Here is a 20,310-nt window from a genome sequence, read left to right on the forward strand (position 1 = left end):
TTTTTTTTTTTTTTTTTGGTACTGGGGATTGAACTCCGGTCCTTGTGCTTGCAAGTCAGGCCACCGAACCGCTGAGCTAAATCCCTGGCCTTAATTTTCTTTTTTGGCTCCTTTGATCTTTTCGGAAATACTGTGTATAGTCACACTACAGGTCTTCAGTTCAAAGACTGTTTTATTACAATGTACAGTATTCTTTCTGCTCTCCAGTTCTTCATCTTCAAAAATCTAGAAGAAGCAAGGGGCTGGGGATTTAGCTCAGTGGTTCTGCTGCCTGCCTCACAAGTGCAAGGTCTGGAGTTCGATCCCCAATACCCCCCCAAAAATTAAAAAATGTAGAAAAAGCAAATGGATGCCAGATTGACCTCCATTTGTAATAAAATGTATAACGCTATAAATGTTACGCTTTCTATACTTAGTCCACAAGCTCAAGGACCTGAGTTTGATCCTCGGTACCAAAACAAATAAATAAGTAAATAGTCCACTTAAATTTAAAATATTGAACAAATGATTTTATATTAGCAAACAAGTTATGTATTGACATTCCATAAGCCTATTAACAATCTTGAAGGGACAAATATTTCCTCTATCATAAAAGTGTAAGAAAAAAGCTGGTTCCTACCTTCTTTCAGATTTCTACATGGTGTGATTGTTAAAGACCAGTGGAGAAGCAACCCCCCTCCCCTCCATGTGTGCCCTCCGTCCCCCATCTCCCCGGGGAATAGAATTCAGGGCCTCACACTGGCTAGGCAGGTACTGTGCTACTGACCCTATAATATCTTCTTTTAAAAATGGAAGGGGGCGGGGGATATAGTTGGTGGCACTTCACCTACCTGGCACCTGGCAAGCGCAAGGTCCTGAGTTCAATCCCCGGCACCCGGGGTGAGGTGGCAGGTGGGTAGGGGTCCTGTTTTAACCCCTAGAAGTCTCTGTTTGGATAGTGCTTCGGAAATAAACATGGTAGAATCACTGGGGGAGACACAAGGAATGTGAATCAGGCCAGATGTTCAAATAAATTTTACTAGCTTCTGAGATGAGTTACATGTTTTCTAAAAAAATGAATTAAGATAAAGAAGAACCCTTACTTGGTGGGGCTGTTAGATTAGGACTGCAACCTTACAACCTTCCTCACAGAGAATTCGCAGGTGACTGTAAGAAAATAGAAAAATGTTGGGGACCCCTGAACCAGAGTTCCAAAAGCTCAGACACATTAGGCCTTGTTTTTAGTTTTTTTAAAAAAATATAAATGTCTTGTCATTAGATGTGGGTTGAATCATTCCACTGTAACATACCATTGGGAAGGCTAAACTTTTAGATGTGAAAAAAAAAAAATAACTCCCTGTCCTTTTTTGGAAATTCCTCTGTGACCATTGCTTCTTCCCACACTTTCTCCCTGCCCCATCCCCAACCAGGGTAAAAAAATGTCCGTGTGCACCGACAATGTCACTGACCTCCGGATCCCTGAGGGTGAGTCGGGTTTCTCCAAATCCATCACGGCCTACGTCTGCCAGTCGGTCATCATCCCCTCAGAGGTGACAGGGTACAAGGCCGGGGTATCCTCGCAGCCTGTCAGCCTTGCGGACCGACTTGTTGGTGAGTAACCCGGCTGCTCCGGGCTCATTTGAGTGTGCATGTGTGTGTGTGTGTGTGTGTGTGTGTGTGTGTGTTTAAGAAAGAGTGAGACTGCCAGGCCAAGGAAGCCTTCATCGGGGGCCATTTTCTGTCCCATCGTGTGTGTCTGTTGCTCTGGGTGCCTTTGATAAACCTTTGGTTCAGTTTCATGAGCCATTCAGGGACATGATGAGTTGAAGTAAGCTGGATATTGACAGGTAGAGAAAGAATTAAAGTAGTTTTGAGCTAACACTAATACTGAGAGCTAATTCGGAGTTCTACTTTTGCAGGGGTGTCAACAGATATGACTCTGGATGGAATCACCTCCCCAGCTGAACTTTTCCACCCAGAGATCTTGGGGATACCAGATGTGATCTTCTTTTTTAGGTGAAGATGAGAGGCCAGCCTAATGCAAATGAAACCCAGGACTCTTCCACAATTTCTATCCCATCCCTCCCTCTAGCCAAATCCCACTGTCAAACTAGAACATGTCTGAGGTCTAGCAGATCTGGCAAGTCATGAGTAAAGGCTGGTTGGTCCCTGATCCCAGCTGTTTGGGTTTTACTGCGGTGGGTCTGCCCTGGAGGCCCGGGAAATACTAGAAGATCTACATAGACTTCTCTCCCATGCTAAGGAGGGTCTAGTGTCTACTAGCCTTGCCTCTCCTTGGCCAGGGCTCTTCCTCCTTGACCAGATCATCCTATCCCTCTCTCCATAAATAGACCAAATCCTGTGTATCAGGGTCGGGTCCAGGTCCTGACTTGCCCAGAGAGGGAATTATTCCATATTGACTTCACTTAATGGCTCTCTAATAACACAGTGGGGTGATATTTCCCCCTTTGGGGCTGGCTTTCTCTGCAGGTCCAATGATGTGACCCAGTCCTGCAGTTCTGGAAGATCAACCACCATCCGCCTCAGATGCAATCCACTGAAAATTGCTCCTGGAAGCCTGTCACTACCACGGTAATCCTTACTAAGGGGTGCCGCTAAGGCCACAGTCTCCCTTCACTGGTCTTCTAGCTCAAGAGCCAGAGATTACTGAAAAAAAGCAAAACAGACAAATAGTTTGAGATTCATTAATGGATTCTTGGGAGTAGTGTCACAGCCCCAAATCCTCCATCTTCAGATAGGAAGAATGGAACTGACGGAAGAGGCAAAGCTTCCCTAGCATGCCCAGACCATTATGATGGCAGTGGCATAGTGGGGTGGCTAACAACAGTTTTGTCTGACAGCCAGATTTGATCATCAGCAGCTCCATTTACTAGCTATGTTGCCATGGATTCATTCCTCATATTCTCTAGGGCTCTTATTTTCTTACCTGTAAAGTGAGCATAATCTTAAATTCCCTCAGAGAATTATTTTAAAAGCTAAATGAAACAAAGAGACTCGGTAGTTTTCTTGGAGACTAAGGCCATTATCAAGATTAGTAAATATTTCGGAACTCTAGGAATCTCTTAGGATAGAGATGCCATTCTGAGTTTAACAGCTCAGTGCACTGGATCAAGAACTTTCAAATGAATAGATCACAGACTAGCACTCCCTCTTTTTGTTCTCACATAATGCCAACTAACCTTGGTGGGCACTGGTACTTTGAGGAGCCCAGTTTGGGAAATGCTGCTTGGAAACCACTGATCAGGGAGCTGAGGGACAAAGTGGAGCTCTTGCTCTAGCAGTGGTGTCATAGCATAAAATCACCGTTCTTGCCATCGTAAACACCACAGTGAAGTGCAAAGCAGACGTCCTCCCTTACCTCCACCTTAACCCCAATCCCACCCCCAGGAAGCAGTATCAAAGTGGCTATCGAAAAATGTCACATGTCCATGGGGAAGACAGGAGCCTCTGAGGGGGTGATGGGGCAGCCACGCTAAAGCTCCCACAGCTACATTGGCTCTCATCTGATCTTAGCAAAAAACATAAACAGGAAGAAAATCAGGGAAATTGTGTTAAGAACTAGTTGGGAGGATCCTGTGGGGCATTTTGGGCAGAGAGAAGATGAATCGGGCAAGTGATAAAAGCAACCAGGCCCTGGCGGATCTTCTCCACCTGTCAGGCAAGTGAGCTGTCTTTTTGCTGCTTTGCTAGCACGTGCTCTGATGGGACCTGCGACGGCTGTAACTTCCACTTCCTGTGGGAGAGCATGGCTGCTTGTCCGCTTTGCTCAGATGCTGACTACCACACTTTCGTCAGCAGCTGTGTGGCTGGGATCCAGGTAGGTTGCCCTCTGATTGGGGACTTCCTAGGAGAGGAAAGGATATGAGCTCTGAGTTCCTTGTTTTCCTTCCCAACAGAAGAGCACTTACGTGTGGCGTGAACCGAAGATATGCTCTGGTGGCATCTCCCTACCTGAGCAGAAAGTCACCATCTGCAAGACGATAGATTTCTGGCTGAAAGTGGGTATCTCTGCAGGCACCTGTAGTGCCATCCTACTCACTGTCCTGACTTGCTACTTTTGGAAAAAGAATCAAAAGTACGTGGTGGGGTATTGGGAGGGTAGGTGGGGTGGGATCATTGAGCAGGGAGAACATTTGAAAGTACAAGTTCGTGGGGCTTTTCTGTGGAGTTGGCCACAGGCCAGAGGCTTGTTGGACCACTTACCCAGGTTATGCTTTGATTATCCTCACTCTTGAGCAGGGATGGTACCAGGTGGCAGTGTATAAATGACTGTTAGATGCACAAAAGAAAAGAATATTCTTCAGCTGGGAGTGTAGTTCTGTGGTAGAGGGTTTTCCTAGCATGCAAGAAACCCTGGTTAAGTCCCCATGAAGAAACCCTGGGTTCAGTCCCCAGCACCAGAGAGGGAGGAGAAGAAGAGGGATGGAGGGAGAGAGAAAGTGAGGGAATATGAATCCCAACACTTTGGAGGCTGAGGTGGGAGGACGGAGAGTTACAGGCCAGTGTAACCATACAGGGCTGTATTGGGATGTAGCTTAATGGTGGATGTAGCTCAGTGGTAGAGCCCTTGCCTAGTCTGAACAGGCCCCTAGGTTCAGTCTCCTCCAGAAGGAGGAGGAGAAGTAGGAGAAAGAGGAGCAGGAAGAGGAGGAAGAAGAGTTTGTTAGCCAGGCATGGGGACATATGTCTGTAATCACAGCTATTCAGGAGGATGAGGCAGGCGGACCACAAGTTCAGGGCCAGTGAGGGCTACATAGCAAGACCTTGTTGCAAAGTAAAAGTTAAAAGGGGGCTTGGGATGTAGCTTAGTGGTAGAGTTCTTGCCTAGCACATGTGAGGTCCTGATTCAATCCCCCACACTGAAAAAACAAAATAACAAAAAATGCAAATAATGGCTTTATGATTTCAATATATCCACTAAGTTACAAAATCACAAAAACAGCCAGCCTTAAAGAAAAAAGATCAGGGCTGTGGATTTAGCTCAGTGGTTCCGGCGCCTGCCTCGCAAGCACAAGGACCTGAGTTCGATCCCCAGTACCAAAAAAGAAAAAAGATCACCAAACTGGCAGCCAACATCCCTTCTGCATGCCCAGCCCTAATACTGTTTTGTTATGATTCAGTTTCCTCACCCACAACATGGGAGAATCTGTTCATAGCCCAATCTCTCTCTTCTTTTCCTCCTTATTTCCAAATTCGGAGTCTTGTCTTTCTATCCTCATTTCACAGACTGGAATACAAGTACTCCAAATTAGTGATAAATGCTACTCTTAAGGACTGCGACCTCCCAGCAGCTGATAGTTGTGCCATCATGGAAGGTGAAGATGTGGAAGATGATCTCATTTTCACCAGCAAGAAGTCTCTCTTTGGGAAGATCAAATCATTTACCTCCAAGGTAGGGTACTGGAGACCCCAGCAGTTAGGTTCCAGTATATGACACAAGCTTGAGGAAAAACAAAAAAAAACAAAGCACAATTGAGGGAGACAGAAAACGGTGCCAGGACAACCAATGCCAGTGCAATTGACAAAGGTGATGGTCTATCCAAGCCACTTATTTTTATTAATCAACTGGAGGGCTGGGGATTTAGCTCAGAGGTTCTACCACCTGCTTTGCAAGCTCAAGGACCCACGTTTGATACCTGGTATCAAAAATCATCATGGTCATCATCATCATCATCATCATCATCATAAACTGGGGTAAAGATAAGCTATGTGCAAGGGCAGGAATATGTTCAAGGATGCTCAATCATGTCTTTCAGTTTCAATGGAAAGTAACGTAAGCAAGACTCACAAAGGACAAAACAAAGCATTCTTGAATTAGGAGCAAAATAGAGAAAATAAATGATCATAATTAAAACACTGTCCTTCTAGTTCAGAAGTTTTTAGTTGTGGGAATGGAATTTGGGTGCAAGTTACTCTAACCCAGGCACATAGGCTTTGGCCAGACTCATTTCTCAAAACAAGCCAATTGTGGGGTTAACTCTTCATAGCCTGCCCTGCTTACAGCCTGCTTTGGGCATAATCAGCATTTCAGTCCCCCGCAGTAGGAGGTCAGTGCACTGAGGTCAGATTGGAGGGTCTGAGATACAACTCCTAGGACCCTGAATGGCCTTGCCCTGTACAGGCACCACTGCTCTGCTCCCGGCTCCCCCCACTCTTCTGTACCTCACCTGAAAATTCCACCTTCTCCACTTCTACCTTCTCTATGTCACAATATCTTTTTCCCTGGGGTCCCAGGTGCGTGTGACCAGGTCCTCTCTCCCACCATGCACTCCACTTGGTGGACTGTGTGGGCCTTTTAAATTCCAGCAGGAGTATGGAATCACCCATGTTGTAGCAATCATCGCTACCCCTTTCTTTTTTCTTAGGTGAGTGTGTGTGGGAGGGGAGGTCATCTCTAAGATTGACTTCTGACAGAAGTGAGGCTGTCTTTTCACCAGTGGAGGGTGCTGTCCCCTAAGTGTCTTGGCTGGATCCTGTGGGAGCTGAGTCATAACTGAGTCTAAGGTGTTCACCAATGAGCAATTCTGAGCCGGGAGAGTTGGCTGCGTGGGCGATGAGTGAGTGTGAAGCTCATAAACGCAATTCAGACACTACTGTCACTGGGCATGGGGCCAGCACAGAGCATCCAAACAATTCCTCAGGGCTGCTGCAGCCCTGCCATCTGGACCCACGTCTACTATTGAAGGGAACCAGTTCATCCAAACAGGTGTGGGTGGGGAGTGGTGCAAGGGAGGCGAAGACGTGAGACATGGTGGAGAGAGGGTGGCTGGCGTTAGGTGTTAGATTACTGAAGCTGCTTCCTTTGACCTGGCATGCCGGAGTGACTCCCTTGGCCTCTTCAGACCTTGTTTTGTTTTTTAACCAATGGGATTTATAGAATACAGCAAAGATGCTAAGCAGGGAATCTTTAAGATTTTTCTTATTTTCTGACTGAACCTGAAGGGAGCAAGAATAGGAGCGTCTCATTTCTGTGTTTCCACAAAGCCACTGGAAACTGGGATTCCACAAGGGTTCCTTCTGTCACCTATTTTCCATTTCTCCTCTCTGTCCTCCAACCCCATCCCCACCTTGTGCAGCAGCCAGCTCCTGTCACCATCTCTCTTTCAGAGGACTCCTGACGGATTCGACTCAGTGCCACTGAAGACATCCTCAGGAGGCCCAGACATGGACCTGTGAGAGGTGCCCGTCTGCCTCACCCACCTCCTCACCTTGGTGTAACACTCTGCAAGCCTGGGCGATTTGGGTGCCGGCATCCTGCAATACCCACTGCTGGAAATCTGTTCATTGTGGCCTTATTAGAAGAACTTTGAATTTCAGACCTTTGTTTTTTAATAGAGTACCCAAGCCTCCTTTTTTGCTTGCCTCAAACCTACCAAATATACCCACACTTTGTATATTATTCCCTTGCTTGCATCTTGTTTCCTAAAAATGGTCCATCCACCAGAGCCATAGCCTCCTCTGCCATAACTCATATAGCTCTGGGGTGAAAATATTTCTCTCTTAAGTATAAAGCAACTCACTGAAGGGCAGGAACAGCTGGGAGTTTTCCTGGTTATATTCCCTCAGCTCAGGATCTCTTCAGAGGACAGACTGGGTGAGTGGGAGGCTGGGGTTCTCAGACAGGTGATCTTTATGGAAGCCTGGATTTACTTCCCCTGGACAGTCCACTCAAACTGAGGCAACGGACAGTCACAGGGCAAGCTGAAGACAACCTGGGAAAGAAGAGCCATGATAAGCACAAAGAGAGGCAAGAAAGAAGGGGTTTTTGTTTTGTTTTATAAACAGGTACCTCATTGTGTTCTCTTAAGTAAGTAATAAATATATTCTTACTAAAGCCAAAGGACAGTGTTTATCAAGAAAATGCCAAAGTCCTGGTGGATCTATTATTCTTTTATTTATTAATATTATTACTATTATTCTCTTATTTATTTACTTACTTATGTTTATCTCCCTATGACACTAAAAACACAAGAGGCCAAGGTTTTAATGGGGCTGTACTAGGGCTCCAGCCCACAGTGGCACAGACCTGAGGCAGTCATGATACTTGCTTCTGACCTCAACCTGTTTGCTCAGCCACGGAATAACTTCTAGGCTGGCCATAAAGGGAATTGAAACTCAAGCCCATACCCCAGCAGCAGAACCAGACCTGTCTTCCGGGAGGCAAGACTAAGGGAGTTTAACAAGGTATTCACTAAACTGGGGTGCGTCTCACTTCTAAGTTCCTGTACTTCTGTTTTACATGTTCTCATTTCCTTTGTGCACTAAAATCTACAGAGTTATGGCCCTCCTTTCTGGCAACATGCACTTTTTGAAAAGTGACTAGAATGTGTGTCCTCTCCACCCCTTTCTCCTTTTCATTCTAATTATAATCTGTAAACTTGAAGTATTTAGAATGGTAAAACCACAGCAAGACTTTTAATTTCTTTTTTCTTTCTACCACTGAAAAGTCTTCCCGTATCAGGCTAGAATAATCAGCCCCAGTTGCCCATGGTTTGTACCTGTGCCCCTTTTCTATTGACCATTTGGTGACCAGATGGTCAGAATAGAATGGAGAGACATTTCTCAGCGGTTTGCCAACAAAGTGGTTTGCACATCTGATTAGCTATCACTGACCTGGCAACGGTCTTATGAAAGTCAGTGGGAAGAGGAGCCCTGTTATAACTTCTGGCCATCAATATCACCAATGGCAGGAAGTTTCCTTGGCTCAATAAATCTAGATGTCTTTTTTTTTTTTTTTTTTGGGGACAGGATCTCACTGTGTAGTCCAGACTAGTCTTGAACACACTATGTAGTCCAGGCTGGTCTTGAACTCACTGTGTAGTCCAGGCTGGGCTCCAACTCATGGTGATCCTCCTCTCGAAACCTCCTGAGTCCTGGGATTATAGGTGTGCACCATCATTCCCAGGTGGGTGCTTTTCTTGGATAACCAGATCTCCCTCTTCTGTGGTAATCAGATCTCAGAACTGGTGGCTATGATGGAATTGCCCCGGTGGGGCACAGGTGTATACATGTAGCCCTGAACTCCAGCCTACACTTCTGCAGCCTCCACAACACCTGGGTAGTTACTTTTCTCTAAACAGCTGCCTTTTGTGACAAAGGCCATTGAAGGTCCTTACATTATTCTAGAAAAAGTTTATCCCTCTAACTTCTTTTTTCTGCTACCTCAAAACTGAATGTCCCCAGAACAAGCTGAAACTTCATTGATTTAGTATAGTGCTTTAAAGATCTGCTTTTTATTGGGCTGATTTCTAAGGGAAGGGGGTCACCCTTTGTTCCTCTAGAAAATGGTACGCTTTAGATTCGAAGGAGCTTTGTTGAGATATAGTTCATACTTGCCCCTTTAAAATATATAATTCAGTGGCTTTTAGTGTACATTCATTTTTTGTTGTTGCTGTTGTTGTTACTCATTCTACACTTGCTAGGCAAGTATCCTGCAACTGAATCACACCCCTATCCCATTTTAGAACCGACACATGTTAGATCTGCTGTAGGAGAAAGGCTTTAGCTCTTGACCCAGAACTGCAGTGGTTTGTACAAGATATTGAGGAAGACAGCGTAGGATCAAGAGATAAAATATTTATGATTGGGATCTGTTTTGTTGTTGTTGTTGTTGTTTTGGTACCAGGGATTGAACTCGGGTTCTTGCGCTTATAAGGCAGGTGGTGGAACCACTGAGCTAAATCCCCAGCCCAAGAGACAAAATATTTAAATCTCATTTGGTTACCTAGAGTCCTAGGACACAAAAGTAACTTTTATTCTGTAGTTGACACCTATATTCACGTGGGAATACAAATGAAGATCGTGGTATATTCAAGGACCTGAGGATTTGTTATGCCAAGAAAACATTATTTTTTTGGTCTGACTCTATATTAAAGGTAAGATGGAATATATTTATACAATAGACTTTGTAACAGATTTTTCAGTTTTGTGAAGTCAATTTTTTTTTCTTCTCATCAGGACTGGTTGGATTTCCTTTTTAGTCTGTATTCTAAACATGTATAGTTTATATTAGAGGATGGTTATTGGCATGTCACATTTTTGGGGCTATGGAATAAAAATGTACCTTTTGTGTTGTTCTTCTTGAACACAGTGGGGTTGCTGGATGAGTGGGTGGGAGTGCTAAGTGTCCTTGAAGCCTGAAAGGAAGAGAAGGAGGCAGAGACTTCAGAGAACGTGGTCCCAGTAGAGAAGTCTCTTGCCACCTTTTGACCAAGAAGTCAGTCAGTGAACAAAGCCTCAGTTTCCACAATAATAAAACGCATCTAATGACTCTGAGATTGAGTGAGGGGCAAACGAGGCAACCCACAAAGCACTTGGCGCGCTCGCTCCCTTCCCTCTCAGTGTACACTTCTCCCATGGCACAAAGCCAGTCACGCAGTAACATATCCACAAGTACAAGTACAGTCAGCTTTTTGGAGCAGGAAGCGGATTATTGCAGATTAGATGTAAAGAAAATCCTAGAAGATAACAGGGATCTACCGCTTCCCAAGGTTTCTGGATTGTCTTGGGATCAAACCATGGATCAAACTGGGGTCCTTCTGCTTGCGAAGCAGGTGGCAGACCACTGAGCAAAACCCCCGGCCCTGTTTCTGGATTGTCTTGGTTCAATATTTTCCCTCAAACTGAGGGCACTTGTCTTCCAAAAATAATTATCTCAGCTGGTGTGTTGGGGCCTTTTGGTGAATAGCACCTAGCACCAGGTGGTCTAAATGGGAGTCTGTGGGTAATTTTAGCCTCCAGACCTCTCCTCCTCCAGTCCCTCCCACTTTTGTAGTCAACCCTCTCTTCTCCAGCCAGAGTCTTTAACACAGATCTGATGGCATTCAAATGTGCAAAAGTCTCTGACAGTTTGCTATTGCTAGCAGACGGGACCAGGCACCAGCAGGGTACATACTCATCTGTACTACAGGGTGTTGTTCATAACACACATCTGCTTTGACTGAGCCATACCTGAGTGGTAATAGCAGTTTAATATTCTGAATAGCACCCCTGCTTATAAGATAAAGCCCAAATTCTAAAAAGGCAAGTAGAGAAGGAAATGCATCCATTTGGTACTTGTGTGTCAAGTCTAGTCACACAGCTCTCAGGACAGCCTGTGCAGGCACTGTGCCCCTTATAAGAGAGAGAGAGAAATTCCAGTAATGTGGCCCATCCTGTACACTTTGTCCCACATTGCCTAGACTTCAGTAATGCTGCCTTCCTAAGCACATGCTCCCTGCTCTGCCTCTGCCCCTCTGTTATGCTTTGGGTCTAGATGTCCCTCCAAAGCCTTGTGTGGTCGTAGGCTTGATCTAGAATGTGTGATGCTGGAATTGATTCATGATGCAATGGTAGGACCAAGGGCACTAGGGTTAAGGGTGTCAGTGCTGCCCACCCTAAGTAGTCTGAATAAAATAAAAAGGGCAGGGAGATGCTGTTAAGTCCCTTGTAACCTTTGCTGCCTTGTACATGCCATGTTGTTTCTCCTCTGTCATGCTTGTTTGCCATCCCAGACTTGGAGCCAGCTGATTATGGACTGAAACCTCTACAAACTGTGAGCCAAATAAACCCCTTCCCCTTTAGTTTTTGGGGCCAGGTGTTTTGTCTCACACTGAGAGAAAAGTAACTAATGCAGAAATTTGGTACCAGAGAAGTGGGGTCATTTCCATGACATTACTTGACCATGTGACTCAAGTGCCTTTGAGACTGGCTTGTGGGAAGGGGAAGAGTCAGGAAAGATCTGGAAATGTTGGCTACAGAAGCAGCACTGGAACGCCGTAGGTTGTTTTGTATGATTCTGGTCAGAACTCAGAAGACCAGAAAGCCATGAAAGACCAGGCTCAGGAGGTTTCTGATGGGAAGAAGGACTGCATTGGCTGCTGGACTGCAGAAAATGTACCTTGTGGCTTGACAGAAAGTTTGTCTACATTTTGCTCATGTTCAGAGACTTTGCTGAAAGATTTGGAGTTACCATCTGAAGAAGTAGAGCTGCAATGCCTTCGTCTGTTCTATATGGGAGATTCTGGTCAGAGCTCAGAAGACCAGAAAACTTGGAAAGACCAGGATAGGGAGGTTTCTGCATTGGCTTTTGGACTCCAGATGATGTGTTTTATGGCTTGGCAGAAAGTTTGTGTGCATTTTGTTTATATCCAGAGACTTTGTCTGAGATTAAGATTAGGGGTGGTGGACTAATCTTGAAGAGCTTTCAAGGCAGTTGAATATTGAGGTGGTGTCATGGCTACTGTTGGGGGCTTTTAGCCATATCTATCTTGAGAATCAAGAGCAAAGAGCCCAGCAGAATGAAGACATTTTGAGTTTGGCTAGAAAGGGAACTCCAGTAAAGCTGTAGACTGCAAATACAGAGCAGAGGAGATCTCGATTGCTGAGAAGGAACAGGAGAATAAAAAGATGGCCTGAGAGCATCACAGGAAGCAGCAGGACTCCACTGTTTGCAGTTGTAAAGGTAAAATATTTTGCTTTGAAAAGAAGCCCCAGACCACCATGTTCCAGAATGGTGGTGGCCTAAGGAAGTTGTTTCAAAATGGCAGCAGCCTAAGGAAATTATTCCTTGGGATTTGGTTCATAAGCACTGGACCCCAGCAGCCAAGAGAGAGGGAAGACTGGTTACCACTGCTCCAGCTAGGACAGACCTTGGCATCATCCACGTGGCGCTGGTTTTAGTTACATGCAGAATGCAAGAGTTGTGGGGTCATGAAGGCTTCCACCCAGATTTCAGATGTCCTGGGAGGCCAGGCAGAGTGCCCCTGAGAGAGCAGTGTGTGAAGCTGAAGGGTACAGTGGAGACCCCAGAAATTTGGAGAAGCCAGGAGCATGGTTCATGTGAGGGAAACTGCAAGGAGGTAGCAGAGGGGGCCCAAGGAAAAAAAAATTGGGAGCTACAACCACCAGAAGTCTGTAGGGGTGGAGCCACCCAAGCTCTCTGAAATTCACAACTTGCCACAGATTACTTCAGATGCTGGAAGTGGAACTGTGGAATGTAATGTTTGGCCTCCTAGACTTACTTTGGTCCCTTTCCTTTGTAGCCTCCTGTTTGTACCTTTTGGAAAGGTAATGTTTATCTTGTGCCATTGAATGTTGAAGTGTTTGACTTTCTTTTCATTTGTACAGGGGCTTGCAGCTAAGAGTTTGCCTTGAATCTCAGAGAAGACTTTGGACTTGGACTTTTCAGCAATGCTGAAACTGTTAGGACTTTGGCAACTCAGCGATGGACTAAATGCCTTTTGTGTAAAGGAATGTATGTAAGTCTTTGGGAGGTCGGGGCCAGAATGTTATGGTTTGAGTCTAGAGGTCCCTCTAAAGCTTCATGTGGTGACAGCCTTGATCTAGAGTGTGTGAAGCTGGTATTGATTCATGATGCAATGCTAGGTTTAAGGGCACTGGGATTAAGGGTGTGAGTGCTGCCCACCCTAAGTAGTCTGAATAAAATAAAAAGGGCAGGGAGACGCTGTTAAGTCCCTTGTAACCTTTGCTATCTTGTGTACACCATGTTGTTTCTGCTTTGCTATGCCTGTTCATTACCTCTGCTATGGAGTTGGCAGATAATGGACTAAAACTTCTATGCACTGTAAGCCAAATATACCCCTTTCCCTCCAACTTTGGGTGTTGGGTATTTTGTCTCAGTAACAAGAGAAAAGTAACTAACACACCCTCCCTTCCTTTCCTTTTCCTACCAGATCGCACTCAGCCAGCCCTGGCTCATCCACAGGAAATGCAATAGTGAAATCTTAATCACACAGGGCTGGGGATTTAGCTCAGTGGTTCTGCTGCCTGCTTCAAAAGTGCAAGGACCTGAGTTTGATCCTTGGTACCCCCCCACCAAAAAGAACCTTAATCACATAGGCATTCTGTTGTTAATTTTTATTAATTCAAGTAGATATTGTGCAATATCCCAATACAACAATCCACAGACATAATCATACTTGAAATTAACAGGGTGCGATGGAAACATGTAATTTTAAAGGTTTCCTAATCACTGATTTAAGGCGGGGGTAGTGGTACATGCTTGTCTATAATCTCACACTTCTGGGAAGCTGATGCAGGAAGATCACAAATTTAAGTCCAGCCAGGGAAACTTGGTGATTTAATGAGACCCTGCCTCAAAATTAAATTCCAAGAAAGGGCTAAACATGTAGCTCAGTGCTGAAGTCCAAGGTCCATGCCCCTGTAAAGGAAGGGGTGGCCTGGCAAAAAAGACAATTTAAATTTCATATTTTGTCTAAAGCTGGGGATGTAGCTCAGCGATAGAGTATTTACAAGGTAGACCACTTGGAAGCCCCGTGTTTGATCCTCAGTACTGGAGGAAAAAAAAAAGTCCATAATTTGGTCTAAACTTTAAGAAGAAATTTAATTAACTAAACAATGGCTACTGAAAAGAAACTGATGTTGGGTGGCAATATAAAACATTTCTTTTTTGGTTTGTACTAGGGATTGAACTCAGGGCTTTCACACTGAGCCACATCTCCATTCCTTTTCTATTTTTATTTTGAAACAGAGACTTGTTAAGCTGCTAAGTTGGCCAGGCCGGACTCAAATTTGTGATCCTTCTGTCTCAACCTCCTGGAGTGGTGTGGTTACAGGCACACACCCCCACGCATGGCTCACAACACAAAATTTAATGACTTATGTAAGAGCTATTCAATAATGGGAAAGTATACTAATTTCCTTTTACTGCTGAAGTTAGTAATTCCATATATTGCAACTCCTTGTAACAGTGTGGTGAACCTGTGGCATGTGTGCCACAGTGGGCTGTTTTTATCATTGCAAGTTCTAAAAGGTTCGCCATCACTGCCCTATATGATACAGTATGGAGGAAGAAAGGATGCCTCACCCCAGTTTTAGTGGAAGGAGAGGCTGGATAATACTCCTTGCTCCCCATCCCCTAGAGTCTGGTAGCTTTCTTTGACCCACACTATTACCTTTAAATTCCTTCTAGTTGTCCAAGGATGCAGCCTCTTTTTTTATATTTTCATTCGAGACTGGGTCTTAAGTTGTTAAATCGTCCAGGCTGACCTAGAACTTGCAATCCTCCTGCCTCAACCTCCAGAATGCTGGGGTTGTGTGTGCCACCATGCCTGATAGAAAATGTAGTCTTTAGCCTCCCACAGTTTATGGGACAGGGAAAGACACAGAAGAGTAGATGTTAAGCAAGCTAATTTATATTATTTACTACACAAGGGTGGTAGTTTCAAAGTGAGGTTTTTCTCCATTAGGAGTAATATGGATGTTTAGTGGGGGGGACCAAAGCTGGGGGAAATTCGGCACACAAAAAGTTAACTGATAGAACAAAACATAAAATGGAAAAAAGAGGATTCAGTCAACAGATAGATGGAAGGTTAAGTCTTATAAAGGAGAGGGGGAACTTGTGTCTCCAAAACCAAGGAATCACAGAAGTGTTGAGGTGAAACAAAGAATTTGGTTAGGAGACCCCAACGTCTTCAGTGAAGTAGGGAGCAAAGTCATTTGCCTCCAGTGAGCAATGAGGCCCTGAAGTTTTCAATGGAGTGGGGAGGATTGAAAAGATGACAAATGAATTGAGAGTGTATGACAGATAAGTGAAAGTAAAGATCTGGATCTCAGATAACATAGGATATGTGTATTTTTGTGAATTGAAGTAATTAATGAAAGCCAGTATTCTTTCTTGTTTCAATCTCCCATCTTAACTGGTAGTTGAATGGTTGCCTCCATCCCACCTGCACTCCTTTCAGTACCTTTATCTTCTCCCGGGTGCAGGAACAACTGAATAGGAAATAAATCTTCAATTTAAGCTCTCCAGCTCTTAATTATTAAACTTTAGTCATGAGGGTGTCAATTTTGAAGGTATTTTAAAGCCCACAATACTTTCTTGGGCCCAATTACACTTACAGTGATAGGCTATAAGGTGAATAATTTCCATTAAATGACAACAGAGATAGAAATTTGAAAATACATTTTTTAAATTCAATGATCCAACGTGTATTTCTTGGCTGAATACTGTGCTAGGCAGTAGAAGGAATAAAGATAGATCAAAGACAGCATCCTGCTTTTAAGAAAACTGGCTCATTCTTTGGGGAAAAAATGGAATCTTTATTTGATATTACTTACCAGGATAAACTCGAGATAGAAGGAAGACCTAACAGAAGGTCTAGAAAATTAGTAGAAGAAAATATAGGAAAATATCTTTGTGTCCTGAAAGTGGGAAGAAGTATTAAATAAAGCCTTAAAGCTCAAAGTAAAATAACATTAATATTGTCAGTAATTTGATTATATCAAAATAAAAGAAGCAAACGGATTAAAGTTAGCAGATCACAACTTGCATAAAAAGCATGTGCTAAAGCCAGTTAGAGCCTAATAAAATGTAACAGGAATCTTTGCAAATCAACTGTAACAAAAAAGGAAGGATACCAACAGGAAAAATAAACAGGCAAAAAATATGAATGAACAACTTACGAAAACAGAAATCCAAAAGGCTACAAGCCATTTAAGAGATGTGCAAACTCAGCAGTTGTTAGAAAAATTCATATTGAAACAACCATGAGCAATCACTTTTCACCCATTATTCCGGTAAAGGTTAGAAAGCTGGATGGTGCAGAACATTGGTGAGAAGTTGGGGATGGGTGGAGGCACCTTTCTTGAACTCTTAGCAGGACTGTAGACTAGACTGGAACAGTCCTTCTGGAGAGCAACCTTGCAGTACTCAGTCAAATAAAGCACTCAGCCTTCCACTCCTACTTAAACACCACAACACAACAACAGAAAGAATGTCACACTATGTAATGGGGGGAGGGCAATGAGAGGCGGAGAGGTGTGCTTACTACATGGCTTCATTCCACACACACACCCTTCCACTCCTTTTAAATCTAACACCCTACCCAAGCTGAACCAAAGGGGAAAACCAGACAACCTACTTTCCTAATTCTTCCTCAGGGTCTCTCCTTGTTAGCTTCCTCATTATCTTTAACCCTGTTCTAAATCTCAGAGTTGGCTTGGCAGAAGCTTGTTGGGAAGTAGGAATAGTGTGAGAGAACATAAAACAAAAGCAAACCCCCCCAACTTTTTCTCATTCTACTCAAAACACTGAACATCGAACGGGTCTGTGACAAGATGTTACAGCTAAGAGATTCTCCAGTAGACATCACCCGGGTGTCCTCTAACTCAGTTCAATTCCAGCACTATCTACCTGGAGACAGTGTTAGATCCCACGCGTTCAGGGGTCAGTTCTACTGGGCTGCCCCCACTTCAGATGCTGTGTGCAAGTAGTAGGTTCATCACCTACACTTCTGACCGACCAGCTATGTGGGATTCTCACTGCCCTCTCCTTGGTTTTGATTCATTTGCTGGGAGAGCTCACAGAACTCAAAGAAATGGTTTTCTAGCTTATTATGAAAGATACTGCAAAGGATACAGATGAAAAGCCAGGGAGGACTCCGGGGTTGGGTTTCAGGAAGGGAGTGAGGAGCACTCAGTATAGCGTCCAGCACCTCAGGCAGAGAATGTTTGCCTTCCAGATCAACCTGATCCTTCTCAAGGAGCCAATGGGCTTCATTAAGGTCATTAAGCAGTCAAGAGGTTGTTGGTGGCTTTAGCAAGCACTTTTCCATGTCCCAGTCAAATCAGAAGCCAGGCTAAAGTAGGCTGAACGAATATCTGATAACGATGACACTGTACCCATAATTTATGAAGATGGAAGAGCATTTGGTGGTATTACAAAAATAAATTGCTTCCACCTTTTCTTTTGCCACCTGTGGAGGCCAAACAGAAATTCCATGAGTAGCCTTCCTAAAGTTAATGAAGCTGAAACTGTTACAGCTACTTTTGGTTATCTATTCAGTGACTCAGGCATCATTTCAGTGAGCTTCAAGTGTAAATGCACGAGGTGACAGGAAAGTGTCATGTTCTCACAGAAGATTACTCCTCCCCTGCACAAGTCTGTGTTACATTTGCGCTCTTTGTATTCTGGTAACTGCATCGCTGCCCTCCTGCTTTGTGTTGGTTAGATCAACCTGCACCAGGCAGTGGCACACTTTCCGTGATTGACTTTGTTGTTACTGTTGTGGTTGGTGAGCACTTTGGCCTGGGTTAAATCTCTCATGCATGTGCAGAGCACAATACTGTTCAGAAACTCCTGCCTTGTAAACAGTCATCGGTGGTGTGTGTTGTTTTGGTTCTGTGACTAGTATGGGGTTTCTAAATGTATCTGTGATCTTTGGTTTTTCTGAATATGATATTTTGAGAAGAAAATCCTTGGTTTGTGTATGAGGAGACCAGTTTACAGAGTCCATCAAATACTTCTGCTTCCACAGCCAAGAAGGTTACATCTGTAACTACATCTTTTCATCTGTATCCTTTGCCCACCTCTTGCCAGAATATAATTAAGAAAGAAATAAACTGAATGAAACGTGTCTGTAGCATGACTTGCTGCCAACATCTTGAGAAGTGTTTGTTTCTGATAAAAGCAATGACTTTTTCAGTAAATTGGTAGGTTCAAAATTTTGCCGCTTTTTAAAAATAAAATTTGTGCCTTTCCTGGACATTTAAGTTGTAAATGTATTCTTGCCTGTAAATTTGAAAGTTCAGGGGTCTGTTATGAGATAATACATATTTTAAATGAACAGTAATTTCTTCACTAAGTTATTTGCCTTCCAAAATGTTTATAACCTTAAGTCTTAACTTTATCTTTACTCAGAAAACAATTATATGGTCATGTCATAATAGGAAGAAAATCTTATTTTGAACTATATTACTGTAAATTTGTACAGATCATATGTCTAGGACCTGCCTTTCAGAAAGCTTTGATTACATAAATTGTATTTAGAAAAAACATACTTAGTTCAAATTTTGTGTCTGAACATTGTTCATGTTATTAAAATGTTTAATTACAAAGACTGAATAATGTTTTTTTTAAAATGACCTGCTGTGCTTAATAGATCTACTAAAATTGAGTTAAGAGGAGGTTGGCATAAGGTCTGGAGTACAGAGGTGTCGGACTCTGACTGGGGGTGGTGGATGACGTTTCACCCAATAGTTTCAGTCCAAAGCAGCGTGTTTTTCTGGGCGACTGCCTGTGGATAAAGTCTATAAAAGTGGTAAATAAAAGAAACTGGAGCGGGTTGGTGTAGGGGGAGTCAGGGCTTTGCGGTGGTGATTGAGAATGCCAAAATGAGGAATTAGCATTTGAGAAAGATTTTGCAAATAATTGGGGAACAATGGTCGGGTTGTGGAGGAAATGAGGGACATTCTGGCAAAGAGGTGAACTTGAAAAGTTCTGGAAAAGAAAAACATTCAGTACAAAAGCACATTTGGTGAAAATTTCTCAGCTGCTTTTGGCACTAAGGATGATAAGGTGATTATCTGACTAGATGCCTGACAGTAAACAAGTCACTGAACTTATTGGGCTCTGCTTTTCCCACTGTAAAATAGGAATAAAATAGATGGGTGACACGCCTGTGATCTCAGCTCTAGGCAGAAGCAGGAGGATCACAAGTTCTAGCCCAGACTGGTCAGTTAAAGGCTGTCTCGGGAGCCGCCACCGCTCAAGCACCGGGAGGTAGCCTGGGCCCCGATCCACCGCGGGAAGGAGAGCCACGCCTGCTCCCGACCCAGCTGCCATCGCTCAAGCACCGGGAAGGTAGCCGTGCGGGCACCCCTGAACCCCCATAAGTCCCCCCCCCACACTCTCAGACCTCCTGACTGTGCCAGTCTTTGGACCCACTCTGCAGAGGCAGAGGTGGTCATCAAGGGTATTTTTCTGAGTTCCCAACTTTGAACATCTTTAAAGAAAGGGCGTGGGAAACCTATAATAGAACGTTGTGGAATTCAACCATTCAGAAGGTTGGGATACTCAATCTGGGCCTTGCAGCCCAAGGTCAGTCAGCATCATGGGGTTCAGCCATCAGCTAACTGAGATCAGGGGTCTTGCATCCTCACTCTGTCTGAGCCATTAAATGGTAAATACACTATATTGAAATTTTGTTCACTGCAGACATGTTCTGGACTGCTTCTTGATTTCAATTTAATTCCAATGATTTAAGGGTGATAGACTAATGAATACCACAGATGGTCAGGGTCCAGGTTGTGCTTGATCTTAATGTGTTGCTGATTGTATCCTTTGGGGTAAAGCATTGCAGTTGATTTGATGAGCTGTTTTCTCTGATGTTATGAAGATGAGAATGTCTGTGGCTCATTAGACACACAGAAGCTAGGGTGCAATTATATCACGAAGATTTGGGTGATAACCCAGAGATTAAACCAAGGACAGTCTGACAACAAAAATAAAAATGAGAAAACACTTAAGCAAGACAGAAGGACAGACTTCCAGTTCACCAATGGCAAACA

General features: G+C 43.9%; 1 protein-coding gene and 1 pseudogene across 4 annotated transcripts in view; both read left to right on the forward strand.

Annotated features, from left to right (window-relative positions):
• Elapor1 (endosome-lysosome associated apoptosis and autophagy regulator 1) overlaps positions 1-13,144 on the forward strand; it is an 87,271-nt gene extending 74,127 nt beyond the window's left edge. Inside the window, exons 17-23 of one of the 4 annotated variants that reach the window (XM_010605955.2) lie at positions 1,410-1,590; positions 1,899-1,995; positions 2,470-2,571; positions 3,691-3,817; positions 3,897-4,075; positions 5,227-5,392; positions 7,108-7,860. In XM_010605955.2, the coding sequence (XP_010604257.1) occupies positions 1,410-1,590; positions 1,899-1,995; positions 2,470-2,571; positions 3,691-3,817; positions 3,897-4,075; positions 5,227-5,392; positions 7,108-7,176 (921 nt within the window). In that variant the 3' untranslated portion in view covers positions 7,177-7,860. Of the gene's footprint in view, positions 1-1,409; positions 1,591-1,898; positions 1,996-2,469; positions 2,572-3,690; positions 3,818-3,896; positions 4,076-5,226; positions 5,393-7,076; positions 7,861-13,107 lie in introns of those variants that run through there. The other 3 variants (XM_010605958.2, XM_010605956.3, XM_010605957.3) reach the window with 3 other exon arrangements.
• Positions 13,145-17,709: 4,565 nt separating this feature from the next.
• On the forward strand, positions 17,710-18,728 carry LOC117283981 (annotated as a pseudogene).
• Positions 18,729-20,310: the final 1,582 nt, after the last annotated feature.

This window comes from Fukomys damarensis, unplaced genomic scaffold, assembly GCF_012274545.1.
Source record: "Fukomys damarensis isolate Sample0158 unplaced genomic scaffold, DMR_v1.0_HiC HiC_scaffold_33, whole genome shotgun sequence".
Taxonomy (NCBI): domain Eukaryota; kingdom Metazoa; phylum Chordata; class Mammalia; order Rodentia; family Bathyergidae; genus Fukomys; species Fukomys damarensis.